The 23536-nt window shown below is 44.3% G+C and overlaps 1 protein-coding gene across 1 annotated transcript in view; it reads left to right on the top strand.

Moving 5' to 3' along the window:
• LOC144773698 (uncharacterized) overlaps positions 1 to 23536 on the top strand; it is a 142647-nt gene that overhangs the window by 104985 nt on the left and 14126 nt on the right. The window contains exons 4-6 of the mRNA XM_078658844.1: positions 10920 to 10977; positions 11121 to 11310; positions 21081 to 21253. Coding sequence (XP_078514970.1) covers positions 10920 to 10977; positions 11121 to 11310; positions 21081 to 21253 — 421 coding nt within the window. The remainder of the gene's footprint in view (positions 1 to 10919; positions 10978 to 11120; positions 11311 to 21080; positions 21254 to 23536) is intronic.

Below are 23536 nucleotides of genomic sequence, written 5' to 3'. Positions count from 1 at the left end.
TACTAGAGGTGGACACAACTGTAATTGCGTCTTTTAATCGAACATGGGAAATAACATATGCATATTAATCATGCACACATAACATATTATGGATGACACGTAGGGACACAGAACATGACAAAATTTACTTTTCCACATTCCCTCCTTGTCACTACGTTTCCATCAGGAAACATCAATTTTCATGATACCGTCTATCATTTCATACAGTATCATTTGCTCGTCTCGAATTATCCTGGAACGGGATTTAGAACGGGGCTTGGGACTAGGAATACAAGAGGTAGCACAAATGCCGCAAATCGCAGGGCCACATTGTATACAGAGGCAGCAGCTGAATATGATCGCTACTGCTATACCTAGAAAGGACAAGACTTTCCATCCCCAGGCGGAAATTATACCCCAGAACCAACCGGACCATGTCCAGGTGCCTGGATCTTGGTGTATCAGATGGGCAATTTTATGGAGTCTGGTTATAGCTGAATAAACAGACGGCGCGTTATTTGGAATGAAAATGCAGCAACTAGATCCGATGACTCTACAGGCCCCGCCCCTATCGGCCAGTATGACGTCAAGGACGAGACGATTTTGCAAAACGACAAATCTCATAGCAGATTGCTCTTCGGTTAGGTTACCTAGAGCAGAGGCAGTCTCATTTACTACAGCTTCAAGGGTTCTGGTTAATCTACGGATTAACTTACTATTCTGGATAGGTCCTATAAAGAAAAAGAAACCTCTGTTGAAATCTGTATACTGTTCTAGAGCAGTTTCAGTATAATCGACAATTGGGGACTCCCTTCTATGTCTAACGTGTACTAGATGTGTATTTCTATGATAATCAGGTGGGGCTAGGAAAACTGGTGGCAGTAGGAAGGCAATGTAACAGGTTCCCTCCCAATCGAGGGGCAGACGAATATATGCGGTTTGACCACAAATAAAATATGAATGACGTGAAGCTTTGAAAATAGATTTCCCACTGTCACTATACTTGACAATAGTAGTACAATCACTATGTCCTACATGTACGGAACCATTATTTCGGACACATAATTCGCCTTTGACTGGTAGTACTGAAATAGCAGGTAAGTCTGGAGTAGTATCAGACTGAACATTCAAGACCATGAAATTCGACGAATAATTACCTAAATTATACACTTCATTTTCTAGATCTAAACCTGTTCGGTGAGGGAGACCTTGCTTGTCTGGGAAACATGTACTGTTAAGAAAAGACATATCTGTTGAGGATGACGTCAACGTGGACCACGCTCCACACGAACCATTATGTGAGAATGGATAAGGAAAAAGTGGCAGAACTCCCTTCGGTGTCTGGAAAGGGGGGAGTCGACCACACACCCAACAATTAGTGGTATTGCTGGTCTGGTGTGAGTAATGTAACATGCGGATAAATGAGTTATTTCGCATGGCGAGGCGGTAAGACAGTTCATGAGGGGGCAGATCACTAAACGTGTGCTCTACTGTAGCATTAGCAGACTTATTTACATGTGAAACTGGGAAACATAGGTAAAATGCATAACTGGTGCAGGAAATCATAAGGCTGGAAAACAATATGAAACATAGAAAAACGATACATCGGATTGAGTTTTGACTAACTCTCTCACTATGGGGGTCTATTTTATACATGTCAGAAACAGTCTAACCGTTTCACCTAGGGGAGGACTTAGACAATCAAACTGACTGACTCATTTTACTAGACCTTAATTTCTGTTTATACTCCTGCTGCGGAGTTTTCTCTAACAGGGGAGGGGTTGTAGCAATGTCTTTTGCGGGACAGTCCTTGAGAACAATATTCTGGCAATCCTTTGAATCCTGGGAAATGTTCTTTAAGACGGGTTTCAGTCCATTAAAAAGTTTGACATGAGAAAGGTGTACCCAGCCTTTGCGTCCTTCCAACTTCACGGCTGTACGGGTAGTGAGGAGGACCTGTCGGGGCTCTTTCCATCGAGGCTCCAGCGGACTTGATCTGTCAAAGTTCCTCACCATCACCATGGATCCTGGAACGATTTCATGCGGTGCCACCTCGGTATTGTCTGGAAATGCGGCGGCAACCTGTGAACGACATGAGTTGAGGGCAGACATCAAGGAAGCTAGGTAATCTGTCAGCATATTACTTGAAACATCGGTAATACTTCGGGGTCTAGGAGTACCCCACATATTAGGGGGGCGGCCGAAAACGACCTCATACGGGGACAGACCTGATCTGGAATGTGCGACCATGCGCATATAAAATAAAGCGACTGGCAGAGCTACTAGCCAGTCCACACCTTTTTCTTTACATATTTTGGCGACTCGGACTTTCAGAGTCTGGTTATGTCTCTCAACGAGACCGGCTGCTTCAGGATGGCGTACACAATGGAACTTCCACTGGTACCCTAACAAAAGGGAAACATGCTTCATGAGTACAGATGAGAATGGCTGGCCGTTATCAGAATATACGACTCTAGGGAGTCCATAACGGGGGAAGAACTCACGAACCAACTGCTTGGCAGTGGTCGCGGCTGTGTAATCTGGGACTGGATATGCTTCTGTCCACCTGGACAAAGCGCATACAACTACAAGGACATACTTGAAACCTCGACATCGCTCCATCTGAATGTAATCCATCTGGAGGACTTCAAAAGGGTGGTCAGGGGGCTGGAAACCACCTTGTTCCACCGGGACACTTTTACCTGGATTAAACTGACAACATATCATACAGGTACGGACTTTCTGCTTAGCTGCAGCTCGTAAATGCTTGTTGAACCAAATGTTCTGGATACTGTCTAACATGGCTTTTTCCCCTAAATGTGCTGGACTATGTGCGGTATTAATAATGACTTGAACCATAGAGTCGGGGAGAAACCATGTGGCTCTACCCTTCGTTAACCATCCTTGATCTGTCTGGACCCCTCCTTGTTCGGACCATTTCTTGATTTCTTCGGGAGTAGCATGTAACTGGATATCTATGACATCTTGAGTAGGGTCCTTAACTGTCATGCATGTAGTCGGATCTGGAGTATGTGTCTGATTAACTTGAATGTCTGGAGTCTGTGCTGTAAGCTTGGCTGTGCGATCTGCTAGATCGTTACCCTGGGAAATAATGTCGGTGACCTTCGTATGTGCTTTGCACTTCATGATAGCGATAGATGTCGGTAAGTGTATGGCATCTAACAGAGCTTGAATAAGGAGACCATGCTGAATCTTGTTTCCATGAGAAGTCATGAAACCTCTCTCCTGCCAGAGCACTCCGAAGTCGTGTACAACTCCAAATGCGTAGCGTGAATCTGTGTAAACATTAACTTTCAGGTTCTTGGCGTGTATGCAGGCTTGTGTCAGAGCAACTAGCTCTGCTGCTTGAGCGGACAGAGTATCAATACGGTGTGTCTCAATAACTTTAGTGTCAGTAGTCACTGCATACGCGGCTACTAGTTCTCCTGTACTAGTTCTCATACATGAACCATCCACATAAAGTGTCAGGTCGGGGTCTGGTAACGGAGTATCTGTCAGATCTTGTCTTGGCTTTGTCGTAATGTTAACTACTTCCACACAATCATGTGTGGCAGAATTTGAATTAGCTGATGGTAACAGTGTAGCAGGATTTAAAATGTTGCAGCGTCTGATTTCTATGTGTGGCTGGAACAGTGTCAATTCATAACCTGTTAAACGTGCAATTGTCAAGTGCTGAGTTTGTGTTCGGTTCAGAAGAACTTCCACAGAATGTGGAACTTGTACTGTCAGAGAGTGTCCTAAAACTATGGAATCACTTTGTCTGATAGCTAGTGCTGTGGCTGCAACTGACTTGAGGCACGCAGGCAAGGCCTGGGCTACAGGATCTAATGTGCTCGAAAAATAAGCACAGGGCTTGTATTGTCCTGCTTGATCTTGTGTGAGAACAGATAATGCTGTACCTTCACGTTCAGTAACGAAAAGTGTAAAAGGCTTACTGTAGTTCGGTGTCGCTAGAACTGGAGCTTGGCATAAAGCTTTCTTTAACTCATTGAAACTAAGTGTATGTTCAGATGTCCAAGGGAGAACAGTCGATACGGCTGCCTCCTGTGTCGTTAACTGTATCAGTGGTTTGGCTAGAAATGCATACTGGGGAATCCATTGTCTACAATAAGAAGTAAGACCGATAAAGGCACGTACCTCCTTCTGGGTCTTGGGCTGAGGAAGACTCGCTATTAACTGGATACGGTCTGGTGTCAACTGCCTACCCCTCTTGGACAGTAAGTGTCCTAAGTATACCACTTGCTGGACACAGAATTGAAGCTTCGAAGGGGACACCTTGTGCCCCATCTCGGCCAGGAAATACAGAACCGTTAGTGACGCTCGCTCGCAATCACGTTCAGAACGGGCTGTGATCAGTAGATCATCGACATACTGGAGCAGGGCAGTGTCAGTTGGCATGTGAATGTTGTCTAGTTGTCTCTTAAGTGCTTGACTGTAAATACTAGGACTTTCTGTGAAACCTTGAGGAGCGCGTGTGAACATATAGCTCCTTCCATTTAAACAGAATCCGAAAAGGAACTGGCTGTCTGGATGAATAGGAACACTGAAAAATGCGTTCTTGAGGTCTATGACAGTGAAGAACGTGGCTTCGGAATCAATGGCTGTCAATAGGGAAGAGATGTCTGGGACAACTGGGTACTGCGGAATAATACATTTATTAAGCTCTCGTAGGTCGATCACTAATCGATATACTGGGGGTGCATTTGGATCAGTACGTTTCATAACTGGAATGATCGGAGAATTGCATACGTTGGAGTCAGTTTCTACAACCACTCCTTGAGCGATGAGCTCGTCAATAATTTTGGATAAGGCTGCTACAGCCTCGGGTGGCAATCTGTACTGTCTGATTCGTGGTAACACTACACCTGGCTTGAGAGTCACACGATAGGGTGTGATTTGCATGTAACCTACATCAGTTGGACCTTGCGCCCATAAATGCTGCGGAACATTAGACAGTCTCGAATCAAAATCTCGTAATACATAGTGACCCTTGAAGTCACGTAGGAACAATCGTATTCCCTCTGGGGAACAGCATATAACTGCACCCAACTCTTTCAGTGTTTTAATGCCCAATAGGTTTTCTGGACATGACTTAGTAAGTAACAGATCAGTAGTACGGGACAATGGACCTACTTCTAGAGTAACTGGCTTTGAAATCTCATTTACGATAGGTTTTCCTGAAAATCCAAGGGAAACATTTCTTGAGCCTGAGAGCGGAGCCCCTGGAACTTCGGCATGACTAATTGTGGTCCTACTTGCCCCTGTATCAATCAAAAACTTTCTGTCTTTCCCTAATACTTGACTGTGAACATAGGGACCTTCTTGATCTACAGGTATCTCGATGAGAGGCAAGCCTACCTCCCTCTCTAGGCTGTTTCATGAATACTGCTGGTACTCTGGATACTCAGACTGTGCATACTGGTACATCTGCGATGTAACATGCTGTGTTGCAGCGATAGGCTGCGGTACTGTAACTATCTGTTGTGCATTCTGTGGCTGAGGAGTCTGTGAAACTTGCTCTTGTCTAGGCGGACGTGGTCTTTCCTTAGTCTTACCAGTAGCTATGTTGTGTTTCAGAACTGCACACTCATTTATAAAATGACCTGGCTGTTTACAATAATTGCAGTTCCCTTTAACGGGAGCTGCAGGATGACTGGCTTGATTCGGACCCCTCTTCTGACTGTCTTGAGGAACAGATTGTGCAACTAGTACTTTCATTTTCGTGTCTTTCATACGTTTTCTCTCGTGTTCTTGCTCTTCCCTGATTCTATTCTGGTGGTACTGGAGCATCTGGAGCATCTGGGACGGAGTATTAGCTTGCCAGGTGCTTTCAACTTTCAAAACTCGGTTTTTAACTTGTGGGCTTGAATTCTCGACTAATTTAGTAACAAAAAGGTGAGGGTATGACTCACTACTTGTCTTGAGGCCACTATTGATGCTAAAACATTTTTCAAACCTAGAATAGAAATCACTAATATCTTCCTCTTGTTTCTGTTTACAGGCTGAGATTGCATCCCAGTCTTCTTTTCTAGTTGTCAATAATCTGGGTAAAACTTGAATCAATAATTCTGGTAATTCTTTACATTTCTCTCCTAGACCAGTACCTGGTACTCGTGCCTTGTCTTCAGCTTCTAGAACTGCCCAATCGATCTTTTTCTCTCCCACCTCCCATTCTTTTTCCTTTAGCTTTTCATACACCCCTGCGGGCAACAGGACCTTTAACATTTTAATGATATCTGGGTAAGTGTATTCTCCCATACGGAGCATGTCTTTTAATTCTCTATGGAACCCTGCTGGATCTTTGTCATGACAGGGAATTAATTTCTTCATTTCGAGGAGTTCCATCTTTGTAATCGGGGTGTAAACAAACACTCGTTGCATTTCACCGTCCTCTGTCTTAACTGGATGTACTTCTCGTAACGGGTTCTGTCTTTCCATGTAAAATGGTTTACTTTCTGGGGGTGAGACATGAACAAAATGCGGGTTCAGAAACGTTCTATATTTGTGGTGCTGCTCTAGAATGACACTAATTAAGTCGGTACCTAGACCTTTCCATCTATACTGGAGTAACTCGTTCAGGATATCGTGTAACGGACCTAGATCAGAGTGCTGACCCTCATACAGAGTAATGAGGTGCTGGATCATATACATACCCACCAGTCGCTGCTCGGCTGGGGGCAATTTCAGAAACATTTGTGCCACTATTTCGTCTGGAAAAATGGTAGAATCAGTAATCCATCGGACTGCTGATCGGGCTAGTTCCTGTTCATGCATGGTACTTAACTCACTGTAACCGATTCGTGATTTCAGAATGTGATCGGTAGCTTGGAATACTTGTTCTAGGGAACCTTGTTCTGGTGCTGAATGATGGAAAATTGACTTGTGTTCTAGGCGTAAATGGCGATCTGGAAATCTAGATTTTCCTACATACGCTATTCTGGCGGGATTCTCGTCCTCTACCTCTTCAGTATCAGAGTTACTTTCTTTCTCGCTTACTTGTGCTGCTTTACGTTGTTCGTGTATCTTTATTATTTCTCTACGGATTTTCTTGTACATACTCTCCATGGCACTAATGGTATTGTGCTTACCCTCGGCTATATTATCACTCCACTTTGTCAGGGTTTTCATTTCGGCCGGATCTTTAGACGGGTAATCTTGTTCTCTTATTAGACAGTTAATTAAAAACTTTAATATCATACGCTGGATCTCAGCTTTCCTTTGAGACATGGCATCACTAATACTTTCTGGATCATCCCCTGTACGGATGAAACGATATATTCTGTCTAGATCTTCTTTCATATTGGGTAGGGTGACTAGATACTCGGTCACCCTCCTTACGCGTACTGAATATAAAACCATATTATTCTCGCCTGGGACTGGGTCATAGGCACATTCGCCAAGGGCTTGCCTGATTTCTGCAACAGACTTATTACTCTTGGGAGTACGCTGTGATGCTTGAGCATGTAATTCGAGTGCTGATAAACGCTTGCGTGGCGGCGGGGTTTGAGGAGGACCTCCTCCTGCGGCCCCTAGACTAGAATCGTCGACTGATATTCTTCGTGGCGGAGCGGGAAATTGAAATGCTGCCTGGACCGGGGGTACCGTAGCAGGTACTGCATGGGGTGCCCCGGTGTCTGGAGGAGCAGGATGTGCCTGATTTACAGGGACTGGCGGAGCGCGAACAGGATCTGCATATTCAGGGACTGTGTCGTCCAGATAGGACGAAATAAAAATATCAGCTGCGGTCGGTTTGTGACGTAGCTTGGTCGGAACTAGTGGTGGCGGGAAATTACTGGATGCCTCCGGGGTCGCTTTTGGCAAGCCCTCGGCAAGAAGAGGATACATACCCTTAATAAGGGCATGCCTCTGTCTGTCTGACTGTTCGGCTTTGACTTGTTCACCTATCTCGATTAGTTCTTTTTCTTGTGCTCGTTCTAAGGATTCTCTACTTAATTCTGACTTTCTGATTTCTTTTTCAGTTCTTTTATGAGCTTCTTTACGCCATAACTCGATGGCATCTTTCTGTGACTGTCTGGCTTTCTTTTTCCATAATGCTTCTTCTACTCGCATGATGCACTCGGCATCCCATGTACCCGATACGGGCCATCTATACTTTTCTTCTAACTGTTTGGTATACTCTACCCATAAATCTAGATACAATATGGCACTTATGCCATGTTTCTGATACATAAAGTGACCTGGACTGTCCCTGGGCGGGACGGGAACTGCTGCTTCCAGCAGACCCTTTCTAGTTTTTAACTGACGTAACTTGGAAAAGATGGGCATGACTGAACTGTAATCTAGACACAATACAATACACAATGAACACGATACTTATTCCCCATTCATACCACGACATTAAAATACATGAAAAACATTTAAAATAATCAGTTCGAACAGAATACTACCTGGAAATACTGAGAACAGAACACATAAATCTTCTCGAGAACAGAAACTGACTAGAACAGAAACTAGATGCACTGCTGAAACAGTACGAAACTTACCGGTCTCATAAAGAGACACGTCAGGACCCGCATCCACCGAAGTGGACACTTCGTTTGTGGGACTGTGTACCACCACCCCACGGACCAGAGTCAATTAAATTGACCCTGTCTAGATACCACCCCAGTAACGGTACTCACCGGGCAGCAAGAACGGAAAGCCTCGGACTGGACTGGACTGCTACGACGACGGACGACGAACTTCGGGCTTCGGACTTCAGTTACGGGTGGACCTCCGGATACCTCGGACCTTGGACTCTTGGCTTGGGCTCTGGTCGGGACTCGCCGCGTTCCTCCACCGTCTCGTCTGGATGCCGGACCGCCTCCTCCGTCTCCTCCGTGGGCCTGAGGGATACTTGAGCAGAAATATCTGCCACTGCGCAGAAGAGTTCCGTCACGACTGCAGAGGGTCAGGGGGTCGGCGTGGCTTCACCGACGCGTGGGGAAAGGGCAAGTCCCTGTTCGGGCGCCATTATGTGGTAAATAAATAAATAATACCTCTCTTTTTGACTAGACGTATATCATAACAGATAGCTCAATAAATAAGAGTCAAGATTCGAGGTAGTAGGAGTTTTGCAGGTTTAATACAGCATAAGGACAGGAACAGGACAACCTGCATGGGAATAGGATGACAGGGCCCAGCAGCTGCTGGGGCTGGATCTGGGATGAGCGCGCTGGCTTTTAATAACAATACATGAGCATATATACATAACGCAAACACATAGCATTACATTGCAGTAGGCGTAGCAGTGGGTGGAGCAATAGGTGTGACGCGTAGCAGTCGCGAAAGATAAAGGCAAAAGTAGGTGTAACTGGGCGTATACATAGACATGTGGTGCAGACGTAACAGGATATGTCATGAATGGGGCGGAAACCATGGAGGGGGCTACCTGAGGAGCCGGGACCTCTAACCTGATGGTGCGCGCAAACTAGCAATGACGTATCACTAGGAGAAGCTGGGGGCTATGAACTCTGTGCTAGGAGCAGAGACTGAAGTCTGGAGGGTCGGAGCGACATGTACCTAAACCCTATCTAGTATCTGATGTTTAGGGAACATGTTGATATGAACTAGAAGTTAGGAGGGGAAAGGCTAACTTGATTCTAAGACTGGACCATGCATTATTCTACATGTAGTGCGTGATGAAGAATATGAAGAATATGAAATGACCATTAAATGCAGTATTTCTCTAACGTGGAGACGTGAAGGCTAGACAATGACGGAAACTATTGATGCAGTTCAGTAGCTTAGGAATGCAGAGAAGGAGGACTGAACTGATAACTGGAATCATAACATATTCTTGGCAGACTCAGAGACTGAGCCAGGCTGGGCCGGGCACTGCGAGGCAGGAAGTAAGTGAAGGGTCGAGGATACAGGTGGGGGCTGTATCCCTCCTCAGCGAGGCTTCAGGAGACAGGAGCTGAATCTGGTGTCCGGGCCCTTTTGAGGCCTAGAAACGGGGACTTTATAATGGAATAACGTGCACACTGAGAAACGTGGCAACGTAGCTTTACATAGGCCTGATATTCGTATTATTCACGAGAACTGGAAACTGACATACTAGAGGTGGACACAACTGTAATTGCGTCTTTTAATCGAACATGGGAAATAACATATGCATATTAATCATGCACACATAACATATTATGGATGACACGTAGGGACACAGAACATGACAAAATTTACTTTTCCACAACACGAGCACTGTGCCTCATGACGAGCTGAGCTCGTCATGAGTATGGGGGCGCTGTGCACGCCCCCAGCACAGTTGGGTAATTACCCCCCTGTGAAGGGGTTAAATATACTTCTTGGAATTATTACCTGGACTCTTGTGAGGTATTTATTTTCAACAATTCGGCGATGAGGATGGGATGGGCACGCGGGGGTTCGTATCCCATCCTCATCGCCAAAATGTTGAAAGTAAATACGGCACAGGAGTCCAAGTAGTAGTTCCAGGTTGAAGTTTATTGGATGGTTAGTTATAGAGGTGAAAAAGTAGGTAGTCAGGGTAGTAGATAGGCCAAGAAGTAGGTTGGTAAGAAGGCCCCACCAGGAGCTACTTCCTTCAGCTCAGACAGGAGTCAACTCACTTACATGAGTCACCCCACATTCTGTGACATCAATTAACATTCTAAATGTCCCCAGACTGAACAAGGAGGGAAGACAGGGTGGAAAGGAGGAAGAAAAGAAAAGACTTTACAACAGCTAGCAGGTATGAATCTGCTTCAGCATTGGGTAGCAGGTATGAGGCTGCTCCAGCATTGGGTAGCAGGTATGAGGCTGCTTCAGCATTGGGTAGCAGGTATGAGGCTGCTTCAGCATTGGGTAGCAGGTATGAAGTTGCTTCAACATTGGGTAGCAGGTATGAGGCTCTTTCAGCATTGTGAGCAGGTATGAGGCTCTTTCAGCATTGTGAGCAGGTATGAGGCTCTTTCAGCATTGGGAGCAGGTATGAGGCTGCTTCAGCATTGGGAGCAGGTATGAGGCTGCTTCAGCATTGGGAGCAGGTATGAGGCTGCTTCAGCATTGGATAGCAGGTATGAGGCTGCTTCAGCACTGCATAGCAGGTATCCTCACTCTAGCAGAAGAGGTGACCATGTCTTCTTCTGCTTGCTCTCCAGCTCGACATGGACGAGGACCTGCTGCAAAGAACCATGGTGGCGGTTGGGGACTCGCTGAATGTCGACCTCCCCGAGCCCAGCCTGTTTGATGAGCTCCATGCGGAGGTGTTTACCAGTCTGCTCCCATTCTGGGCAGGGTTCCGCAAGATGTGGGTAACGCGGTCTGCTGCCAGTGCACAGAGGCCTCCAGGTAAGCATGCCGCATGCCAGGTGGCACCTGCCAATGGCTAGAAGCTGTCACAGAAGGACGCCGCATGGCTAGGGCATAATGCGGCCAGATTCAAGTGCCCCTCAAGCCGCAAGGTAAAGACATGGCAAGACTAGTGGATAGCCTGGTTATCAGCAATCTCCCAGAGGCCTCCAGGTTAGGATGTGCATGGCTAGTGTACACTGCGCTGAGCTGCCAGCACTCAGGCCTCCTGGTAAAAACGTAGGTTAGCTACTGGACAGGGCAGTCAGCTACAAGCACCCGGAGGGTTCTAGGTAAGGATGTTTCAGTGGGCAATTCAGTCAGATTTGTGCGCCTAGAGTCCTACAAAGCGGTACAAAAGAGGGTGGTGATGGACAGAGCATATGTACCAATCAAACACTCACACCCAGTCAACAGACCTGGGTTTAATCCATCACCGTTCTTTAGCCCACTCTGCCACCCCAGTTCAGACATGGCCATATGCAAATGAGTCTGACCCTGTGCCTCATGGGAACAGTCCAGCCCGAACTGCCAAGCCATGCCTTCCCTGGACCGGAAACAAGCTTCTTAAGAGCGGTTTCTGGCATTCCAGCCGTCTTCGGCCCGGCTTGCTTGAATCCAGTGGCAAAGTGAGCAAGGGACTCACGTCTGAGCATACCCTGCCAACTTATGGCGAACAAAGCGGTACAAAAGGGGGTGGTAATGGACGGAGCATCTGAACCAATCAAGCACTCACACCCAGTCAACAGATCTGGACGGGCTTTACTGTTCCCATGAGGCACAGGGTCAGACTGATTTGCATATGTCCATGTCTGAACTGGGGTGGCAGAGTGGGCTAAAGAACGGTGATGGATCAAACCCAGATCTGTTGACTGGGGGTGAGTGTTTGAGGCGTCCATGTCAGGATGTAGCAGGGCTAGTGGACAACGCAGTCAACTTCAAGCACCTAGAGGCCTGAAGGTATGGACATAATCTGCTTCTGGGCAATGCTGCCATACGCATGTGCCCAGAACCCGCAAGATAAGGACGCTGCACGGTTAATGACCACTTGAGGTTTAACTTGTCCACCAGCTTCACACATCCTTCCTGCGCACATCACATCCATTCCTCTCCCACTTTCCTAACAGAAGGTAAGTCTACTCTTACTCAGAAGCTTAATGAACACATCTGGAGCAGTCTGATTCCTGATGATGTAGTGACAGTTTTGAGGTATCCCAGAGGGCTCATGCGCACACTGCAGAGGTTTTTGTGTGTCCTGAAGGTCACAGGTTCAAAGTCCATCAGGTTGACTCAGCCTCTGATTATTCCATAATAATAACTATGAGAACAATGATAGATTGAATGGTTGTGCGAATCCCAGCCATTAGTAATCTCTCTTAAGTGCATTCATTTCCATCATGTTTGTGCTACAAACATATTTGCTGTATATATTTTTACACTGCATTACAAACAGTATCCCATATATGTCTTATTTTCTCTGAGGATATTGGTATGCCCTCTGGTTATCACTTTTATTTTTCATTGTTAATCCAGGGAGCAATTCAGTTGCACCCATCCCGGGGGCAGGTGTACAAGCCCCTTGTGCCACCTTTGCGTCACTTTTCCCCTGTTAAAAGTGACGCAAAAGTGGCGCAAAAGCTTGTAAATCTGCCCCTGGTGTTTACGGACCAGGATGAGACCCGATGATGACGCAGGCCGCTACCAGAGTGGATGAGGGTCTTACAAGGAAAATTAATTGTTTTCTTTGTGTTAATGTCACATTAATACTTTTTTGTAAAATAACCCTCCATATATCTATATATAAATTCAAATAGCCCAGCAGCTGCCAAGCTCCGCTCTCCTCAAGCCTCAGAGCGAAGGCGGTTCGTGTGTAGGTAGCGAACCTACATATCAAATCAACAACTTGGCTTTCCGTTTCTTTGCCAAATAACACACAAACTCCAATTGCTGAAGAAAAAGCCTTTAATGCAGTTTAAAGGCAACCAAAATACTCTACGCGTTTCGGGAGCTTACCTCCCTTGCTCACGAGTGAAAGTGTTTTGGATCTCGATAGGTTTTAAATCAACATGTGACATTTCCTGTGCATAATCATAGAAAGCAGACTAGTGCTGCAAAAATTAAATGTGAATAGTAACTAACGAAAACATTACTACATATTCCCAATTCATATGCTAGACAGCTATATAATACATATTCTGAAGAAAAATGTTTTATAGTTTCTCATAAACACAATTATTACAATAAGTTTATAAATTTATGGAAGTTCCAATCCTGGTTAATTTTCCCTTGGATTAACAAAAAATTTTTTTCTTCACTAGCTCTTGGCTAATTAATTACTCTATATTTTTTTTTTTCATAGAGCTTCCACTTTTCTCTTGCCCCAGTGGGCATATGTAATTCAGTTTGTTTCTGTTTGTCCAATTAGTTATTCCGCCCAAGTGGGCATCACCTTAAACCTCCCTCTATAAGCTCATAGGCTCTGAAACATTCATTCTCTTCATATATCGTCTCACTTGAAAGCTGCCACTAGTTCGTATTGTCTTCCTCTTTCTGTCTTCGTTAGTATCTAAGAAATATATAAACAAAGAAAACAATTTACCACTTATATTCTCCCATTCCCCTTTGTGATTAAAAATCATTCTTTTCTTATTGTGAGACAAATATACTTCATCATTTCGGTCCTCAAGACTTGCATGGTTCAAAAAACTGTGGTAACCCCTCAGACAATTAACAGAAAATTCACCTTTAGGTCCACCATTAACTTCTTACAAAATATCTCTACTTTCATTACCTCTAAAACCTCTTACAAGTTCTCAAAACAAAACTCATACCCCTGATTCTTCTTAGCTATTTCTGACAAGGCATAGTTTGCTCAATCCTATACCCTAGATGTGTTTCTAGTTCCTCGTCACAGTTATGTCCTATCGGGGCTGTTGTTTGATACTTAATAATGAATCTGGATTCCAACCTCCGAAGTTTTTGTATTTTATTCCCCCCTCTTTCATCATGTTTCACAATGTCTAAAACACAGAACCTCAGCAAGTTGGTATTTTGATTATGTTCGGCCTGGAAATGTCTTGCCATGGGGTATGCTTTATCACAGTTTTTTATCGCCCTTAAGTGTTCCAAAATCCTGATTCTGGCTTTATGTATGGTACTGCCTATGTAGGCCTTTCCACAGGGGCAGAACAAAGCATACACTGCGAACTCAGTGTTACATGATGTATATTCCTGTATTATGAAGGGTTCAGTCATTGGTGAGAGTTTTACTTCTTTGCAGTTCTTACTGTGTTTGCACGCTTTGCAATTTCTACATGGAAAGAATCCTTGTATTCCCCTTGGTTTTTCCTTCCCTTGTACTATTGCACTGCACAATTCATCTTTCAATGATTTAGATTTTTGAAAAGTTATTTGGGGATATGATTCAACATATTCAGAAATTTCAGGGTCTGTCTGTAAAACCGGCCAGAATTTAGTCAAACTCCGTTTTACCAAGGATGCCTGACTACTATAAGTGGTGATGAAGCGCGTTTTCATACCCTCTCCACTTTCTTCACTTTCCCTCTTTTCTTCCAGAAGTGAATCTCTGCTTTTTTCTGCCGCTATCTTTTTCGCCCTTTCAATGGTCTTTTCTGCATATCCTCTAGCTCTAAATCTTTCAGTCATATTCTTTTCTTCTTCTTGGAAGCTTGCGGTTGTGCTGCAGTTTCTCTTTGCCCTCAAGAGTTCACCTACTGGAATGCTCTGAATGAGTGAACTCTGATGGCAGCTGCGTGCATGCAGCAGGCTATTGCCTGCTGTCGTTTTCCTTTAGAGGACACTCTCCAATTGATTATTTTCCACTTTTAACCTTAAATCAAGAAAATCAAGACTGTCCTCTGCCCATTGACTGGTAAACTGCAGGTTAAACTCATTTGAGTTCAGTTCATCCACAAAGCTCTTTGCTTCTGTTTCTGTGCCTGCCCAGACCACAAAGATATCATCTATGTATCTTACCCATTTGATGACCTTCTCCTTGTACATTAACGATCTATATACTACCTCCTCTTCCCAGTACCCCATGAAGAGACCGGCAAAGCTCGGCGCAAAGCAAGTCCCCATGGAAGTACCGAGGACTTGCCTGTAGATTTTACAATCGAAGAGGAAGTAGTTTTGGGTCAGACATAGTTCCATTATTTTCAACAACATTTGTGTGTGATAGAGGTAAGATATTGACCTTTTGGATAAGAAATGCTTGCAGGCTGTTAGTCCCAATGTGTGAGGAATACAAGTGTAAAGTCCAATCACATCTAGTGATAGTGAGGTGCAGTTCTTTTCCCATTTCAGTGTCTTTACGAACCTCAAAAAGGCTCCTGATTCCTTGACATAGGACGGCAAGTTCTGCACCCAACTCTGTAGGAAAAAATCTACGTACCGCGAGGCATTTTCAAGGCAACTCCCTATCGACGAGACTATTGGTCTCCCAGGGGGATGGTTCTGGTCCTTGTGAATCTTCGGAAGAAGATATAATGCCGGAATTCTTGGGGACTTGCATTCTAGAAATCTAAACTCTTCAGTTTCTATGAGCCCCTTCCCTCTCCATTCCTGAAGCAACGCCTGGAATGTCTTTACTGATGCCTCATACTCCATGCGATTGCTTCTACAGTATTTAGTCTGGTCTGACAATTGTCTTAAGCCTTCCTGCACGTAGTTAGTTCTTGACTGTACAACAACATTTCCTCCCTTATCGGATTTTTTTATCACAATGGTGAAATCATTCTTTAGATTCAACAGTGCCTTACGTTGTTGGATATTTATGTTATTCCAGCATTTCAGTTTTTTACTGTTCGAAATTTGTCGCAGCTCCTTATTCATCCCCCTCTCAAATACATCTATAGTATCGTTCTTCAATTGTGGGAGAAAAGTCGAATTTGGCCTAAAGCCGCTCTTTGCACTTAAATCCAAAGATATGTTTTCACTTTTAAATCCTTCGTATGGGCAACTGGCTTCATCTATTTCTTCAGCCAGTACCTTCAATGAGTGTTCTAATTCTGCCTCAGCCATTGTCATGCTATGTGGCTTTATACTGGGTGTCTCAGGTTTGTCTGCTACCTTGCTGGCAAACCACTTTCTAATTCTTAACTTTCTGGTAAAGAAAAATAGGTCTATTCGACTCTGCGTAAAATTAAACATTTTCGAGGGACAGAAACTTAACCCCAAAGACAAAAGTTCTACCTCATATGTGGTGAGCTCTCTGTGCGAAAGGTTGATGACCGTTCGTCTCTCCACTATTTCGCCTTCAGCTGGCCTCTCGTTCTTTTTCCTACGGGGCTTCCCAGTTCTCCCATAGATGAGGTATTCCTGCTTTTGTCTCCTCTGTTTCCTCTTCCTCGATTTTCAAAATGGTTGCCTGTTGTTTGCTTCTCTCCCCTTCATGACCATGCTGAACTCTGTTAAAATACTAGTTTTTACTCCTGAAAAACCTTGTCCGCTGGAAGCGTCGCTCCCACTCATCAGGCTCCCTTCTGTAGAAGTTTCAGTGTTTGCTTGTGTCTCATTTTCTGCAGATTGTATTGCAGTTGTTGTATTGCCAGTGCCTGTTGTTTGCAATGCTTTTCTCATCTTATCATATTTTCTGGCAAATTTATTATTTGACCTTTTTGGTAATCAACCAAGTCCCTTTGGAATTTTCGTTGTTTCCTTAATTTTATGTCTTTCTCAATTTTATTCAAACTGACTTCCATTCGTTCCATTTCCTTTTTAAACTCATCTTCACTGCATAAGCTTTTCAGTTCATTGCTGAGCTCATCAATTTCCTTATTTAATCTCTCCACATCCTTCGAGGCAAAGCATACTAACATTTTTAACATGTTCGTCGAACATTGGTGATTATTTTCCGCCCATTTAGTTATCAGCTCTGGGTCAGGGTTGTGGAAAGTTGGCATTATGAAGATCCTTAAACCCCTCGGGACTCGGGACACATCTATATATTTCTGTAATGTAGTGGCTTCCCACCACTTATTCTGTTCACTTTTCAGGGCTTTCCACAGCTTGTCCCATAAACGTCTTTTCTCAGACTTACCCTTTGTCTGTCCTTCATTAGTGGTTTCCAAAACCACAGTGCTTTCATGGCATTGATCGAACATTTCGTTCGCTTCCTGAAGCCTTTTGTCTCTTCTTCCTGATGCCATTATTTCTGCTAACTTTCTTGCACCAATATGTGCTGCTTATCCTCAGCTGTGCTTTCTGTCTTTGTTTGTTTAATTAACGTGGCACATTCCTTCTCCGGTCATCAGCTGTATTTTGTATGACGTTTTTATTACGGAGACCCGCAATCTCGGATACTTAACTGCCTGACTGCTGTCTCTTCAGTCAGCTTCACTCGGCGTCTGGCGCTTTCAGTTTTAGTACCCTCCACGGTTCCGTATACGTCGATTTCCAACCGGGGGCTCGAGCAGATTTCTCTCTACAAATTCAAATAGCCCAGCAGCCGCCAAGCTCCGCTCTCCTCAAGCCTCAGAGCGAAGGCGGTTCGTGTGTAGGTAGCGAACCTACATATCAAATCAACAACTTGGCTTTCCGTTTCTTTGCCAAATAACATACGAACTCCAATTGCTGAAGAAAAAGCCTTTAATGCAGTTTAAAGGCAACCAAAATACTCTACGCGTTTCGGGAGCTTACCTCCCTTGCTCACGAGTGAAAGTGTTTAGGATCTCGATAGGTTTTAAATCAACATGTGACATTTCCTGTGCATAATCATAGAAAGCAGACTAGTGCTGCAAAAATTAAATGTGAATAGTAACTAACGAAAACATTACTACATATTCCCAATTCATATGCTAGACAGCTATATAATACATATTCTGAAGAAAAATGTTTTATAGTTTCTCATAAACACAATTATTACAATAAGTTTATAAATTTATGGAAGTTCCAATCCTGGTTAATTTTCCCTTGGATTAACAAAAAATTTTTTTCTTCACTAGCTCTTGGCTAATTAATTACTCTATATTTTTTTTCATAGAGCTTCCACTTTTATGCACAGGAAATGTCACATGTTGATTTAAAACCTATCGAGATCCTAAACACTTTCACTCGTGAGCAAGGGAGGTAAGCTCCCGAAACGCGTAGAGTATTTTGGTTGCCTTTAAACTGCATTAAAGGCTTTTTCTTCAGCAATTGGAGTTCGTGTGTTATTTGGCAAAGAAACGGAAAGCCAAGTTGTTGATTTGATATATCTATATATATATATAAAAACGAATGTATGTCTGTCAGTTTGTCCTTTATGCATTACTACACCATTCATCCGATTGCCATGAAACTTTGGGAAGTTGTTGAGTACACTCCCGCGATGGTTTCTGGCATAATATTATTTTAAATATCGGCCCCCCAGGGCCCTCATAATATTTCGAATAATGATGTACGCACCAGATGGAAAAACAAAAAATCGTGTCTCCACAAGCACTCAAATAAATAAATAGAATTAAAACAGCATTCATCTGATCGCCATGAAATTTTAGGAAGTTGTTGAGTACACTCCTGCGAAGGTTTCTGGCATAATTTTTTTTTAAATATCGGCCCCCCAGGGCCCTCATAATCTTTCAAATACTGATGTACGCACATCGTGTATCTACAAGCACTCATTTAAATAAATAGAATTAAAACAGCATCCATCCGATCGCCATGAAACTTTGGGAAGTTGTTGAGTACACTCCCGCGAAGGTTTCTGGAATAATTTTTTTTTTTAAATATTGGCCCCCCCAGGGCCCTCATAATCTTTCAAATACTGATGTACGCACCAGACGGAAAAACAAAAAAAAGTTTATCCACAAGCACTCGAATAAATAAATGGAATTAAAACACCGTTCATCCGATCGCCATAAAACTTTGGGAAGTTGTTGAGTACACTCCCGCGAAGGTTTCTGGCATAAATTGTTTTCTAAATATCGGCCCCCCAGGGCCCTCATAATCTTTCAAATACTGATGTACGCACATCGTGTATCCACAAGCACTCGAATAAATAAATAGAATTAAACCAGCATTCATCCGATCGCCATGAAACTTTGGGAAGTTGTTGAGTACACTCCCGCGAAGGTTTCTGGCATAAACATTTTTTTAAATATCGGCCCCCGCAGGGCCCTCATTATCTTTTGAATACTGATGTACGCACCAGACGGAAAAACAACAAATCGTGTATCCACAAGCACTCGAATAAATAAATAGAATTAAAACGACACTTTGAAATGTTTTCCATATTAAAATGAATAAGTTTCAATAAAAATGACACAATGTAAATTGAATGTTATCATAACGAGTTTCCTTGAATTTCCTTTGTTCGGAGATCGCAGCAACGTGCGAAGGGTAAGCTAGTGTGTTATAGAAATCACCCTGTGTTATATCAATACTTCCCTATGATTGTGTTAAATTAATACCCCCCTATGCTTGCATCATATTTATAACCCCACATGCTTGTGATAAACTACTACCCTCATTTGCTTGCTTTATATTAATACCTCATATTCTTGGATTATATTAATGCCACCATATGCTTGCATTATATTAAAAATCCTATACGTTTGTACTATATTGCCAACCAGTTGAGTTAAGATTTTCTTTTTTACATATGTATGCAAGTGTAAATGCTTAGAAAAATTTGCATTTATACATGCTAATATTTTTGTTCTCCAGGAGAAAAATATGTATTCCTTTGGATAAACCCATCCTCCTACACCCCACTAATCCTGGAGTAATTCCCTCCATCCCTGCCCCCCTCCCCGACACAGGTTTAATCGCCAAGTGTATCCAGAATGGGAATAGGCCTTACAAAAGTCTGTAAATGCTCACAAACTCACAAGCTGGTTGGTCTTCATCTGTTTTACCTTTTGTGTTTTTGATGTAACACCCTAAGTGGCCAGGGCAGTTCCTAGATGTGGGTCCCTCGCTCGCTGTTCCACAGGTTCCAACTATACCTCACTGACGAGGCTTAACAAGGCTGAAACTGGTCTGAGGTTGCTTGTGTTCATGCTTAGAGAGGACCTCACCAGACAGTTTGGGATAAACGGTTTCAGTGAGGAGCAGGATCAGTGCAGATCTGCATAAGGCAGGTATCTACGTAGAGTGGCACAGTGGTGAAAAGAACAAGTTACTTACCTTTGGTAATGCTCATTCTGGTGGATAATCTATCTAACCTCAGATTCCTCACTTTTGATTGTTTCCATGCACTAGACTGGATCTGGAAGCCCACAGGACCCCCTCTTTCCGTAAAAGAATATCCCGCACCTGGAGATACTTAAAAAAAGTCTTGATGCTCTATAATATAATCCCTTCTACGATCCGCACATGAAGCAATCCCGCTAATAGTAAAAGAAAAAGGCCCTAAACTTTTTAACACTACCGCATTCCATCGTGATATACTACTATCTTTAAAAATATCCGGTAATGCATTGTTCTTCCCTTGGGTGTATAATAGTTCAGTTTGCCGCTCGCCAGCAACTTGCGGACTGCGGACCAGACCTCGAACACATCCCAAGAGTCTTGAACCGGACTCTTTTGCGTGTGATTCCAATAACCAGATGTGGATTCGATTAAATGGATTAGTGGATTAAAGATATTAAATGTGCTTTCGGTTACAGAAGTCTGATTACAGGAACTATATGTAGGAGTGTTACTGGTATAATTCCCATTACAATAACAAGATGTGCATTTAGTGGGAGGGATCTGGTTTATTTAGAGGGTTCTTGTCCAGGTCTGGTCGATGACTGATGCTCGCTCCCTCTTTGCGTCTCTCCTAGTTCTGAGGGTTCAGCACCTTCTGAAGAGGCGGCTGGCCACCTTCCACCGCGAGGAGGAGCCGGAGAAGACGTTCCACCTCCCTCCATTGCCCCCGACCCCAGAGGTACAGAGAAGCCAGAAGCTGCCCCGGTTCACCTACAACTTCACCGTCAGCAAAGGGCTGATGCTTAAGGTGAGTGCCCAAGGATCCTGCAGACTGTACCCCGGATACACCAAAGTCTAGAAACCAACCTATAGAAGGGTTCCCCCATGTCAAGTCTACAAATTGACCAATAGAAAGGGATCTCCCATGTCACGTCTACAAACCGACCAATAGAAGGGTTCTCCCATGTCCAGTCTACAAACCGACCAATAGAAGGGTTCGCCCATGTCAAGTCTACAAATCGACCAATAGAAGGGCTCTCCCATTTCAAGTCTACAAACTGACCAATAGAAGGGTTTTCCCATGTCAAGTCTACAAACCGACCAATAGAAGGGTTCTCCCATGTCAAGTCTACAAACCGACCAATAGAAGGGTTCTCCCATGTCAAGTCTACAAATTGACCAATAGAAGGGTTCTCCCATGTCAAGTCTACAAACCGACCAATAGGAGGGTTCCCCCATGTCAAGTCTACAAACCGACCAATAGGAGGGTTCTCCCATGTCAAGTCTACAAACCGACCAATAGGAGGGTTCGCCCATGTCAAGTCTACAAACCGACCAATAGGAGGGTTCGCCTATGTCAAGTCTACAAACCGACCAATAGAAGTGTTCTCCCATGGCAGCATCAGTCGCTCCAATGGTGTAGTAATGGTCCATCCTTGCCTCTTCTTCTCAAAATGAGAGCCTATCAATGAGGTCACGGGGAGGTGGCATGCTTGTGACATCTTCGTTGCAGCAGCACTTGCAAACGAAAACAGTTGCTTACGACACTATAACCTAATTGCCTACTTTGGGGCAAGTACCTGCACTGGGGTTTCCCAGCTTGGCCACTGAAGTTACCCTGTGTTTGTTTGGCACCCTACACCTATCTGTGCTTTGACCCTACAACAGAAGTAAATTACTTATGACCTGTAAAGGATCATTCTGGCTCTCCCCCGCCCCCGGATTGTGACATCAGTGATCCACAGGGAGCGGGGACTATCTAGAAGCGCTCAAAGGGGTGAGGGGGCCTCCATGTCCTGTGGGGGGTCAGCTAAGGTCAGGACTGGAGACTTAGACGTAGTAAGGGTTGCATTGGCACTCACGCATCACTATGCAATTTTACTCTGCACACGCGGGCCTTTTGAAAGGTAACTAAAACATTTGCAATGTTTTGCATCACTTTGGGGCACACGCACTTGTACACAACATTAGTAAACAATCCCAAAACATTCCCCACCTCTTTTGTTGGCCAATGGTAGTGAGGCTCAACCACAAGTCTAAAGTAAAGTTTGAAGTGTAGGAGGGTGACCAGGATAAAGTAAAACCTTGGTGTTCAACACATTAATGGGTTTGAGAGGCAGTAGTAATTGAAAATGGCCAAGCCCTTTTAATGACAATTGAATGCAGATCTTTAGAAGGAGAGGAGTCAAAAGCTCCAATGGTTGACCAATGGCAACCCTCTGGCTGCAACTATTGGTTAGTTATGCGCGGTGCAGGCCGCTGAGACCAGCTACCAGCAATAGTCCCTTGTAGTCTTTGGCCTGTGCAGCGCTGACCGAGGCGGTCTGTGGCCATGATCTCCAGGGGTTGAACGCGTCATCGGTACTCACAGCCAGTGACCGCCAGTGACCGCCGGGCTGGCGTCTGAAGTTCAAAGGGTCTTTGGGTCAGTTGAGCCTGTGATTGGATTCACTGCCGGGGGCTCTTGACCATTCCATGTATTACCCTACAGTGATGGGGGTGAGTGCAGACCAGGGACCATGGATGAGTCACCTCAGCGATCCCTGGTCAGCGGCAGCTGGTAGAGGGTTCCTGCGCCGGTCGCTTTCACTTACTACGTGGCATGCACAGACAGTGGACCCAGAAAGCATGGGAGTACCTGTCTCTTTGCGGTGCAGGCAGATGAGAGAGAAGAGCAGTTTTAGTAGGGTCACCTGTTCTCCTCTCAAGGCGCTGTCCACCAGCGGACAGCGGCGCTGGAACAGAGTTCATAGTGGGGGTGCAGGTCAGTGACCTCAACGCTAAAGTCACAGAGATGCGAAAAATGATTGTGTTACTGAATAAACTAGTGTACCATTCAAGCAAAACCTCTGTGACTGGTTTTCGTGTGGCCCTCCCAAAAATATGTCATAAAAATCTGCTCTAGCCGTGCAATTCGACACATATATTCTTACTTTTATAGATGAAAGGTGGTGTGATCTATAATCAACTGTGTGCCTCAGAAGGCCCTTCGGAGAATAAAAACACAAAAGGGCCACTTAATTGTCAGATCTCCAGAAGAGCCGGTTCTTAGCCTAGTCAGAAGGGCACCTTGTGAAATTAATTACTCAAA

This window comes from Lissotriton helveticus, chromosome 8 (assembly GCF_964261635.1).
Source record: "Lissotriton helveticus chromosome 8, aLisHel1.1, whole genome shotgun sequence".
Classification (NCBI taxonomy): Eukaryota; Metazoa; Chordata; class Amphibia; order Caudata; family Salamandridae; genus Lissotriton; species Lissotriton helveticus.
Note: the sequence above shows the minus strand (reverse complement) of the source record. Positions and strands in the feature narration are given on the sequence as shown.